The sequence below is a fragment of the Pezoporus wallicus genome, unplaced genomic scaffold (assembly GCF_028554395.1).
Source record: "Pezoporus wallicus isolate ANWC-B61680 ecotype Strahan unplaced genomic scaffold, APGP_CSIRO_Pwel_v1 contig_5542, whole genome shotgun sequence".
In the NCBI taxonomy this organism is placed as follows: Eukaryota; Metazoa; Chordata; class Aves; order Psittaciformes; family Psittacidae; genus Pezoporus; species Pezoporus wallicus.
Window position 1 is genome coordinate 1,328,418 of NW_026640165.1, and position 12,985 is coordinate 1,341,402.

The following is a 12,985-nucleotide window of genomic DNA, read 5'->3' on the forward strand; positions in this document are numbered from 1 at the left end:
CTCCACCAGTGAAACACTCCCCAGCCTAGGAGACACTGCACGTGACGGCTTAGAGACAGGACAGCGATGGAGTCACATCCATGGGAAATGCAAGCAAGCTGAAGGAAGGCCCTACAGAAATGATTCTCCTCTATGAACACATTTCAGCAAGCACTTGTACAAAAAAGGCATGAATATCACCTACAGCCCTGCAGCAGTATGTGGTGACATAGGGAAAACAAGTATCTCAAATAGCATCAGTTTCTATTGCCCAAGTAGGAATTCAGAATTATTAGCTAAACTGAACATCTGAACCATTAGAGGGAATAATAGGTTAAGAGAAAGCAACATTTTAAATTAACTATAGAGAGGTTTTATTAGAGTAACAAATTGGATCTTAGCAAGTGAAATGTAAGGTTTAAAAGTCTTATCAGCTACTTTCTCATGGTATTTTTTTGTTTTGTGGAAGGCTATAAATGAACAACTGTTTTCTTATATGGCACCCTTAAGGAGTTAAGAAAGCAATCAGTTACTGAATCCTTTAAGGCAATGGCCTTGCTCCACACCCCACACAGCCCTAGCAAACACTTCACGCTGCTCTGGAATCAAGCCAAGGCAGCAGTACCATAGGCTGGCTGCCAAATCTGAGAGATGAAAAAAATAAACCTGATATTCAGACAAAAAACCAGGGCACACTCATTAACTGGAAATGAAAGCATTTATCTTGTACACCTTACACTTGGTTCGTAACTACTACACATTTTAGAATCCTGTGAACTAACTTTCTGCCAAGCTGATGAGCTGATGTGGACCATGCTGCCATTAGCAAAATTAGCCTTTCAGTGCACACAAGAAGGTCCTGCCCAAATCACAAAGTACTGCCAGCTGATGAATAGACCCTGCACAGCTTCTGAAGCGGTAAACTTGAGTCAGTTACTTTTCCTTAACACACATACACACACACACACACACACACACACACACACACACACACACACACAAAAGTCCCTCAAAACACTTTGTTTCCTTTCATTCACCACAAAATATGTTTTCAGCTTTGGGGGAAAATTCTCTATTCGCTGCCCCCCAGCTGGCACAAGTCACTTCTGAGGAACACCACAGAACATAATTCTTTCTCCCAGTGGATGGCATCACCCTTTCTAACAGAGCCTTTGCCCTCCCCATGGGGGATAATTCTGTTTTTCAGTGGCTGGCTTGCATGGGTACCTACATTCTCAATACTGTGCTGCCTAAGGCCATCCAGGGCATTTCCACATTTAATCCCTCAACCCTACCATCCTGTCTTGCTGAGAAAACTCAAGATCCACGCACTACAAACATCTTTACTCATGTGGGAACTGCAGGGGGAGGAGGGTGAAAGAGTGCTATGACTTTTAAGACTTCCCCAGCATTTCCCATATCTTCTTAGAATTTTCTAGTATTTAAAACCAAGAAAGAAGATTCTTTAAAGAATCATGACTTGGTGGATAATCTTAAGACCTAAACTGTTCAACTTGATCCTGACTATGCTGATGTCACCCAGCTAAGGCACATCTTTTGTGTACAGACCCGGATCACATAATGCCTTCTGCCTTTCTGTTTTACTGAACTTACTTCCTTAAAAACTTCTATTTGGCCTACTGGTCAGTTGAGAAACACATAAAACACTCTAATTTCAACCTTAATATAACATGTATTTTGAAAATGTTTTACACATGCTATGAGTGTGGAAGCTTTCTTCTTCATATAATGCAAACTGGCATCTTACAATAAAAAAATCAAACCAAAACCAGGCTACTGCATTTTACAGCTATAGACATCTGAGCTGTTGAAATAGTAATGAAGAAAGACTGACAACCTCAAAAGATGAAGTACATCATCACTCACCTGACAGTCTTTTGTAAGGCTTGTTACTGCTTTTAGTGCCATTTTGGTGTTTCTTGTCTATTGATGGAGCTACAATTCCTTTGCCGTTCAGAATCTTTTCTGGTGATGGTGGCACTGACTTGGATGTCAAACCAGATTTAACCAGAGTTGGAGGAGGTATGGTGGATGAAGACGTTGAGGAGGAGGTGATGGTGGTAGTGGTTGCAGAATTCATTTTAACATTGGCACCATCTGCCTTCACTAGGTTAGGAATTTTCTCTAGACTGACTACTGGAACAGGAACGCTGCAAAACCAAAGAAAATTCTTCAGGTTGTATTTTCTGTTATTTTATCCTCTTTCACAGATACAAAACATTTTGATGCAAAGGACACAATATCTCAATATCTTAAGGCCAGACTAAGACGAAATACTACCATTATTGACTATTTGTCCAATCAAATGTTTCTAAAGCCAGGCATGTGGCTTTGAAGAGAATTATGACAATGAACTGTGGTTTATGTGTATATATATATATATATATATTTTATTTTAAGATCCAATCCTCTATGATTCATAAACAAAATAAGTCCTTGGTACTACGCAAAACATAACCTTTTACATATATGGTCTCATGCCTTTAACACAAACATAGATATGTGTGTGCTGCACTAAACTCACCAGGATGTGAGCAACATGTGCTTGCAGGCCAGAAAACCAACCATATCCTGGGCTGCATCAAAGGAGTGTGACCAGCAGGTTGAGGGAGGTGATTTTGCCCCTCTACTCTGGTGAGACCCCCCTGCAGTCCTGCATCCAGCTCTGGGGCCCACAACACAGGAGTGACGTGCACCTGTTGGATTGAGTCCAGAGGAGGCCATAAAGATGATCAGAGGGCTGGAGCACCTCTCCTATGGAGACTGGCTGAGAGAGCTGGGGTTGTTCAGCCTGGAGATGAGAAGGCTCTAGGGAGACCTTAGAGCCTCTTCCAGTATCTAAAGGGGCCTACAAGAAAGCTGGATAGGGACTTTTTACAAGGCAGAATGGCTTTAATCTGAAAGAGGGAAGATTTAGATTAGATGTTAGGAAGAAATTCTTTACTGTGAGGGTGGTAAGACACTGGCGCAGGTTTACTGGAGAGGTTGTGGATGTCCCATCCCTGCCAGTGCTCAAGGCCAGGTTGGATGGCGCTTTGAGCAATCTGGTCTAGTGGGAGGTGTCCCTGCCTGTGGCAGGGGGGTTGGAACTGGATGATCTTTAAGGTCTCTTCCAACCCAAACCCATTATGATTCTGTGATAATGAAGTTGTTTGCTAACAGTATTAATATTTTTAAACAAATACAAATATAATTTATTTGTTCAGATGTGTCCGAATGACACACAAGTTCTGAAAACAAGGAGAGAAGAGATTTTAAGAACAGAAATCTCAACAGTGGTCCCTTTAAAAGTATTAAAATCCTTGATGAATTGAGAATTACTATAATGTATTTTTAATAAAAAGTTATGAACTTCAAACAAAATTTCCCAATATAATTATTTGCTTGGTTGGTCTTTTTCAGAGTAAAGTTTAAAAAACTAACTTCTTCTAACTTGACTACCACCACAGCATATTTGTGACACTAACAAGTGTTAACCTCCTCAATTTGGCAGCAAAAGATTGAGACAAGTGATTTTCGATTCCAACATGATTTTAACACTTCTGGCTCCTGCCTCCATGAGGAAATACCCATTAATAACAGCTGCTTTTTATCTACCCAACAACTCCAAAAGAGGATGTCTTGTGACTATGAATTAGTATATAATGTATAAATTATACACCCCTCCTTACTGAAATGAACCCAGAGAAAAAAATATTAGTTAAAACCCCCTAAATCCTCAGTCTTTAAGCCCAGATTCATTGGAGGCTGAAAATGAAAATGTCTCACTTATTCAGCTCTTCCCATATACCACCTGAAGAGCTGCTTTGGCCAAACAGCTGACTATCTGCCTTATAAGCTAATTCACACACAGATTGTGCAAAAATGACAGTTTTCAGACTATCATTCCACACTGAGCAAACAAAAGAAACACAGGTTTTCCTAAATACAAATGCAATGCTGATGGGTAAAAGGTAAAACACATTCCTCATCCAGAAGCACGAGAATCTCCTTAACAGCATTCCAATCTTTTTCTTTCTTAACTGCGGAGAACTAAGCTAACGTCTGTAATTTTAATCTCCAGCATAAAGGTGACAGCAGAGGAAGCTGTCCCACGCAGAAGTTCTTTAAACTCAGGTATGCTTTAATCTTAGTGTTATCTTAAAGGTTTAACTTCATGTACATGCTTAAAGGTAAAATAAAGCCTATTCACAGAGAGAGAAATTACTCCTTAGCAAACTACACTCAAAGAACAATCTGCTTCTTGCACATCACTGCAGTCATTCTGCATGGTGGTGCAGAGCTTCTGCAAGCATTCAAAACTCCAGAGCCATCTGTTAGACACACAACCATTCTTATATCCAGATATATGTTGAGGCGTGCTTAAGGATGCAGTCTGGGTAAGCAGAGCTCCTTGCCAGAGACCACACTGTTGACAGTGTCCCAAGACAGGCAACACCTGCCTGGCTGCACATCACCTTATTTACTATATTTTCTAAAGAATCTTTGAATGAAGGGCCTGTTTAGATTTATTAAAGACACCTGCTGAAAGGGACAATTAGAGAAACAACATGCAACAAACGAAAACCAAGGAAAGAATCATGATAATTAAGTAAAACTGAGAAAATGGAAGTTGGCCAAAGATAGGTGAGAAAAATCTGTATTCAGTTAAAACAAGTTTATTTTTTTTCTTTAACAAAAGAAATTCTAATAATAGCAATATCTACCTAAAGGACAGTAAAATAGTCATTGCCAGTGCAAAAATGACATAAATGTTCAGTGTTGCATCTGTACTAAGAAGGAAGCTTGATAATGCTCTCCAGTCAGATCAAGATGCTTCTTGATTCCCCCCAGCAAGTGTAAGCTGCCAGCTGAAAAATCATGACTTATTTTTTTAACATAAGCAAGTCTGGATAATGCGGCCATGAGTTCCGAAACAGTTGGAGAGATAGTGGGTCTCAGCATATTAATATCTCATTGAACCTTGAAACACTTGGCAACTGAGAGAAGATAGCAGAGCGCTGCTGTTGCATCCACACTGAAAACCCAGTAAGCAATGGAAGAAGTAATGGAAAAACTAAATTGACAAACAATTAGGTCACATAGTTTTGCTGAAAATCAGATTTTGGGAGAGAAGCCTGGTTTCACTTTTTGATGAGGTTACCAGTTAAGGTGACAAAGGTAACTGTAAAAATGTTTTCACTTTCAAAAGGCATTTCAAAACCCAAATAAGAACAATTTAAAAGCAATTGTTAAAACAACATAAAATAAAAAACTAGTTTTTCAGAGCACTATGATTCAATAAGGGTGCTTGCTAGGGGAATGTTTTAGACATCATTACCAAGTCTGACACCACTGAAAACTTCATTGGTCTTTAGAAACAAATATAAGATTTACTGATGGAATGAGGATTGAGGGAAAACAGATAATTCTAGTCAATTCCATTCCATTCCTATTCTTTCCTTCAGCAGAACCTGTGAAAAACTCCCAAAACAGTTTGAGTGAATTTTCTTCTTGAGTATCTTGCGGCAAGTTTTTTCAGTTCCAAGCCATTGCCTGTCACTGTTGTTCCCAAGCAAGAAACATAACTGTAGTATGTCACAACACTCCTCATGTCTGGAGCTCCTTATTATTCCTGTTTTTATTTCTTCAGGCTTTTATCAATTATTTTTTCCTTGCTGTTATGTAATTTTGCTGGGGTTTTGGTTTGGTCATTCATAACTGTATTTGTTCTGAAATCTCAGTCATTCATTCAATTCTTTTCAAATCTGGTGAGAAAAGAAGTTCACAGACATTTAAAAACATAAACCATTGCTCTATTCTATGTTGCTTGGATTGCCTCTGTAGTGTAACAAAATACTTGTGATTTAGTGTTAGAATATGTGGCCCAAGTTATCTCTGCTGAATTTTGTTTCCAATTCCATGCTGCATTAGGAATATCCTTAAATCTTAACTAGCTTCACTTTCTCAACCTCAGTATGAATAATGGTATTTCCTAACACAAAGAAATAAAAACTAAGAGATGATTAAAAAATCCTTTGAAAAGTAATATCATAAATTCTAAATGATAACCTATAGGTTTACCTTTGGGATCCTATTTCTGTTCTGAGAGAGTGTCAGTTCTCTACATGTTGATGAAAACCACTGTAATTCCCTCTCATTTTCTGACCTTCAGGCAGGCAATGACTAATCCTCATGGAGGGAGGTCGAGGAGACTTGCTTCAGCCTTACCCCAGTTTCACATGGAGGATGGGTGGAAATGAATACCCTGTAGCACCACAGCACCAAAAACCTTCATGGCAGCACTCAGAAGCTGTGCTGGCACTCAGCAAGTGAAGCAGCATCCTTTGGGGTGGTCAGCAGCAAGGGAGAGCTGCTGGCTAACAGGAATGCCTTTCAGAAAGCATATCTGAGCTAGCCTTATTAATTATGATTGTTTGTTCATTATTACTGTTATTACTACCCGTCATCTTATTCTTTGCCTTTTTCTGTCTATTTTGTACCCTTGTGCATCTCAACTGCAAGCTTCAGAAAACGAGGGTTTACATTTATCTTGTGCAGAGCGCAGTGGTGCTCCAGCACTGCTCCAGTCTCTAAGCACTGCTGTATTAATAGCAACGATCTCAGAGAGATACAAGGAGAAAAAAAATCAGAGCTGACAGATATTCCTGGATGATGTATTCACAATAATCCTTCATATTCCAACTACAAGAAGGGAAGTATTAAAACAGCAGCTACAAAAATGAAACTGTTCCAGATCTCTTTCATCCGATCATTCTGATCCTGCTTTTTAAAGCATTAGCCAAGGAGCAACCTGAACCTCTACAGCACATCTTGGAACAACACAGGATGTGAAGAAGAGAAAGAGCTACTCGGTCAGTGTTTAAGATGACTCAACCAAAGCTACAATGAATTGAACAACAGAAGAGTTGGGTCCACACACAGGCAGACATGACAGCAGACAGATCTGCTGGTCTGTGCTGCTGCAGAAGACATTGCCGAAACCCTGCTATTAACTGTCACAACTAAAATTTAAAAAAGAGATGCTGTATGAAAGAATTAGGCAAGTGCAACAATGGTTATTCCAGGTATGGAAAGCAACCACTACCAATGATAAGCTAATCTGATAACCTTCTGGAAGAATCCCTATCAAGTAAATATTTGTGGTATGAGACTAAAATGTAACAGACAAAAACACTGAATAACTGGAAGCTTCTGAAGATGATAAACCACAACACACTTGGATACATAATGCATCCCATTTGCATTTTGAGACAAATGTATTTGTGCCAATTGAGTATTTCCTCCCAGAAGATAAGTGGGTGAAAATCTAGGCAGAAAGCTGAATGGAAGATATAATCATAAAAAAGAATTAATTTTATGAATAATTTCTCCTTTAAAAAATCAGACCTGCTGAATATTTTCTAGAATCCTAAATAAAAATGATAATCCACTAATGGAATAGGAACACACACCTTCTGTAACAGCTGTCAGCTCTCTACAACCTGTGATGATTATCAGACTGGTTTTATTCTCTAACAAGTCATGCAATCTAACCCACTTAACACTTATTTTGAAAGACAATCTCACTGATCTCCACTTCACACTGTTTGTGATTTGTTGTGTGATGATTACAATATCTTTAACTACTGTACGCCTCATTTTCCCCCAGTGCTAAACAAAACCACAGCATTATCTCCCAGCAGAGCTGCAGGAATTGGGTAATTCGCAGGTACAACTACTGACATATTTATTGCTAAAATATTAGCAGAGCAGTACAACATTTTTATATGGCTAAATCTACCTTGATAATCACCAGCAAATTTTTGGGATGTTCCCAATAAAGGGAAAAGGGATGGGTGGAAATGCCCAGTTATTTTGTTCCCTTCCAGCTTCTACTGACTGACAGAATACCATCTGTTGCCAGCATGGAAGATATTGTTTATAGATTCAGTTAATATGCTGAAATGTGGATCTCTAAATTGCTGTCTGTAACACTAGGATGAGAAACAGGTTTATAGTCAATAGTGGTAATAATCTAAGGTCCTTTCTGATTTTTCTTTAATAAGACTTAAAAAAAAAAGAAATAAATCCTCTTGTATAAAATCCTCTTCAACGTTCGGAAGAAAAGGTCACTATTCAGTCAATAGCACTTTTTTTAATACTAAATGAGGCAGACTTTAATTGGAATGCTCTGTCTCATCTGTGTATATGTGTGTGTGTAATCTAATCATCCAGATTTTATATTTTCAGAATGATATGCCATAATTGTCTGCAATGCTCATCATATTTCTAGAGATGGTGGGTTCAGATTTGTAGGAAGATTAGACTTCGATTAAGTTTGTTCCACTGCAAGGTAAATTCTACAGGTAGGCAGAAGCTGCTCTCTTTGAAATCCCACCAACCAGTGAATGTTTCAGGGAGAAAACTGGAGCTATTACGTTAACATAATTTGACTTCATGCTTTGTCTCACGAAAGAATGGTTTACCTTAGATTTACTGCTTTAAGACAGTTGTGTCCAGGAACCCTACCTAAACCCGTGACTTTCTCATGCTAGATACAGCATAGAAGATGGAAGGATATTTACACAGTAAGCAGATAACATTTAAGAAAAAGGAAGCATTACTATTTCAACTTTACAGACACAGAATTGAGGCTGAGGAGACTAAGGTACAACAGTAGCCTGTGCAGAACCAGGAACCTGATCTCGAGTCATCAACCTAATGACTTAATCACAAAGCACCTTTTCTGTAGATAACTAACAACAACCAGTTTCTTAAGGGATAAAACAGTGACCCAGTTCTGCTTTCCTTTGCATTTTTGCAACTCCGTTGCTACCATCACAGTCACGGGAGGGACGGGCCTGGCAGTCTCAAAGCCTGTACATGCAGATGTATCACAGAACATGATGTAAGATACCCCCAAAATAGTGGCAGCCAGAATTTTCCTCTGCCTTCTTATAATGCATCAAACATTATCAAAATACCAAATGAACTTCAACAACAGCTGCTGTTGAAGATAAATGACTATTACCAGTAAGTTTTCCTGAATATCAGTTAAGGCAATATTAAGAACTCTGCAAAAATTATCTTACTCCTTAAAAGCGTCACTTTTAAGGGCAGATACTGTAACAGAAGATGGACCTAAAAGATAGAAAATGGAGGTTTTTGAAAAGCAAAACATTTGATGGAACATCCAGTCCTTTTTCCTATTCCTATATATATGTATGTGTGCGCATAAATGTATATATATATAATTTTTTTTTAAATTTGAAAACATTCAAGTTTCCTCCCTTAGGAAATGCAGAGGCTTAAACTGCAAACTTATCTAAGATGAGAACACAGATTTTTCTTGATGAATATGAGATAGACAGAGATACTTATTTTCTGAACACCCACACCTTTGGTAGCTATTATTTTGGTACTTACCATGGTTTATCCCGTGACACTTTTGAAGGAAAGACTGTGTGCTGTTTGCTACTGGAGGTAAGTAGATTGTCTTTGGGCGTTTTGAATGGCTTTGAGTTGCTGCTGACAGGGTTATGGCCGCTGATACAGGATTTCGGTTTCATCTGTACTAGGGATGTCCTGGAATTGCAGGCTGGAGAAGCTGGAGAAGGGGAAGGTTTACACATTGAACCGTGTCTTCGTTCTGCAATGGAAAAACAATAAACCTTATAGCATTTCATAGGCTAAAAGAAAAAAAGAGTCAGGGAAGAGGCAATCGTTCCTCTCTATGCATATATCTATACAATGATTTCATCACTCCCAAGAACACCAGTTCATCACTGTTGCGAATGTAATCAAGCTAAATGATAATTAAACATAACCAACTCAAAGCAGTGGTCTGAAAACTGCAAAAAATAGTAAAATTAATACTAATAATCTACCAGAAAATTTCACCAAGAAATCTCAAACCATTTCTTAAGCAATAAGCAACCACCAGCATCTGCATAAGGTACACTAAGTGTCCCAGCTCCTCCATGTAGAGTATGTAGCAATTGCTCAGACGACTTGGTGAAACACTCTGTGACAGACATGAGGTTGCTTCTATAATGGTTTATGAAGAATTCATATGACCCAGTTACTGGACAGTTTACTTTATGGCTATTTTGTTTCAAGTTTAATGGGAAGCTGCAAGGAAGACAACTGAAAGCCTGAGAAGTAGTGAGAGGTCTACTGCTGCCAGCCATTGCAGAGGTCGGCTCTGCTTGGAGGTGATCTCTAGCCATCAATCCAGGTTTTTTATCACACACAGCAAATGGCATGTGCAGAAAAGCAGGAAGTTTATGTATCAGTTGCATCTAGACGTCAGGCCCTTGTGCAAGCACTGCTCACGCTCAAACCAGAGACTTCCTAAGCACTGCACAAAGCAAGGCCTTGCTGACCCTGCAATAGCAGAACAGGCTTCAGGACAGACCAGCTTCAGTTCAACTGTTTGCGTTTGGTTATGATTATTTAAAAGCTACATGTCCTGTCCCTGAGACTGCTAAATAGAAAGACTGCTTTAAGAAAGTGTTTGTCCAGTCTTTATAAATTATGTCCTTCTCCAGGGGACAAGTGCCTGGCCAGCACAGGCTGGGTCACACTGTGCTGCAAGCAAGGGGCTTGGGGCTGAGAACTTCAGCGCAGCTACAAGGTTACTACAGGAGACAGGGTTTGTTTTTTGCTGAGAGGTGCCTTAGCAGTCCTACTCCCCCATTTTCAGGAACACCGTTTCCCCATCCCATTCACCCTGCAGCGAGCCAGCCCCAGTGCTCCCCAGCCCCAGCAGCGGCCGCACTGTGGGACGAGGAATTTTCCAGTCAGCAGGACCGTGCTCAGAAGCAGCTGACCCCGGGCTGCTGGTGCCCTGGCACCAAGAGCCTCTGCAATGGGATCAGCCAGGTACCCCAGCTGCCGACACAACCATCAAACCAGCAAGCGCACTGTAACTACAGACCCAGAATTTCGGACAAGCTGGAGTTTCTCCTTCAACACACACCGATTTTTCCTCATCTAAAGCTTTCAGCACTTAACTTGAAGAGCCCAAGTAGGTGCTACTCTGAGCTTGCACAGCATCCCCCCATCAGCAAAGAGCAGGTTAAGGAAGCAGCAGCAACCTGCTGCTGCCAGGGAGGATTTTGTATTTACATCACGAGCCCTGCACTCCCCAGTTTGATAACCAAGAAAAATTTTCCCACAGAGAATCAAAACACAAAAATTTGTCTGGCATCCTCACAAGTAAAAACTTGCCAGTGGCAGAAGGATTCATCCATGATTAATTTGCAACAGCCGAATACCTCAAGAACAAAGAGATATGCTTAAAAATTATATTAAAGAATATTCCAAACTGTTTCAATCTCCAATGACTAAATAAAAGTACTTTCTATTAAAGACTAAGCACTTCCGTATCTTCATATTCACAGCTTTAATTACACAAAAATGCTGAAATTCCCTCCAGATTTTCCTACAACTGAAGAACAAAACAGTCTTAATGTTTTTTTTAAATACAAAAAGTATCTCCCCTCACCCCCAATGCCAGCTGTCATTTGCCAGTTTTCACCCCACCATACACCCCTTCTGTGTGCAGCCTCTGCCTTTAAAAGTCCTTTGCAGGAAGCAGTTAATTTATATTAATTTCAGCTCACATTGGTGGCAACAACCGTGTAAGCTGTGCATCTGCCTCTGAAATGCAGAGCTTTATTCACAGGGTACTTCATTAAATAATAGTTATTGTTTCAAGATTCACCAACCTTCTCAATAAGTATTTAATTTTAATTAGTTTAATAAAAATGTGCAACTTTCCCATTAATTGAGGACTGATGAAAAGGAACTGCTATGTAACTAATAAAACCAAGATGTATAGAAAGTGAAACCTGGGAAAGAACACAATTTCCATATACAAATTATACAAATTCAGGATTAATTACTTCAGTCTTCACCATGGCTACTGAAATTCTCAACACCGACGGCCTTCTAGTAAATTGTGTCTTTTATATCATCCCTATGGATATATTTGGAAGTGAAATACACTACTCTGTTATTAAAATTAATCTTCCGGAAAGACGGACATGCAAGATACTGACCATCTAAAATTATATGTTAAAGCCATCTCAGTATCACATGCCATAGCAAGTTATTTTTTAACAGCCTCTTTACACTGGGTTTTCAGTCAAGCTAAACATTTGGTTCTTTTCCCTGTACAACCTTCTCAATTTATTAATTCCCAACAGCAAACCAGTATATCAAACTTTGGATTTTTTTACTGTAACATGGAAAATAGTGGAAGAGACACTGTTGTGATGTGTCAAGATAATAAAGTCTATCCTACTATTTTAAATAAATGTTTACTTAAAAGGTGGGGAAGGAAAAGCTTACAAGAATACTTATTTTATCTGAGTGTGTCAGATTGGTGGTCACTCTTGTGATTAAACCAACTGCTATATTTGGTGCTTCCTTTTACCTCCATAAACTCCTGTCTTCCCTCAAAACATGGCTAAAGAAAGTCTTCTATGTTTTAGACAGACTCTGATACATATTTGAGAATTACCAGCATTACACAGCTTCTCTTGACATTTCCTAGAAGCAAAATGGAAATTATGACCACTGTAAAGTCATACAGGGGAAAGGACGTAAATAGCCAGTGCCACACATCAGTGTTCTCAGATGCTGCTCAGATGGGTAAAATCTGCATGTCTACTCACATAAGCGAATGTCACTTTTGTGTCAGCAAGAGAATATGGCAGCAACACCTTTCAAGCAGGGCCACAGTGAAGAAATGGAAGAGTAACTCCCTCCAAGGGGGCAGAAAACCACTGCTTAGGCTGGGCAAGCACAGCCTCAGGAGACTGGAATTGCCAAAGGCGTGAAACCTCAAGGACAAATCTTGATGGTGAGGGCATAAATAATAACAAAATATTGATTTATTCCTTCTCAAGAACTATTAGGTTGCCTCTTGCTTCCTCCTCCCATACTTTGTATGTCGTAATGAATCAGTCTTAGGCACTGGTAATAAGTTTCAAAA

The 12,985-nt window shown here is 39.4% G+C and overlaps 1 protein-coding gene across 7 annotated transcripts in view; it reads right to left on the reverse strand.

The window, feature by feature from the left end:
- Positions 1-12,985, reverse strand: part of ATXN7L1 (ataxin 7 like 1) — a 112,931-nt gene that overhangs the window by 22,391 nt on the left and 77,555 nt on the right. For 6 of the 7 annotated variants that reach the window (XM_057417882.1, XM_057417881.1, XM_057417880.1 and 3 more), the window contains 2 exons: positions 9,409-9,631; positions 1,867-2,150 (listed from right to left, as the gene is read on the reverse strand). In XM_057417882.1, coding sequence (XP_057273865.1) covers positions 1,867-2,150; positions 9,409-9,631 — 507 coding nt within the window. Of the gene's footprint in view, positions 1-1,866; positions 2,151-2,524; positions 2,697-9,408; positions 9,632-12,985 lie in introns of those variants that run through there. The other variant, XM_057417885.1, reaches the window with a different exon arrangement.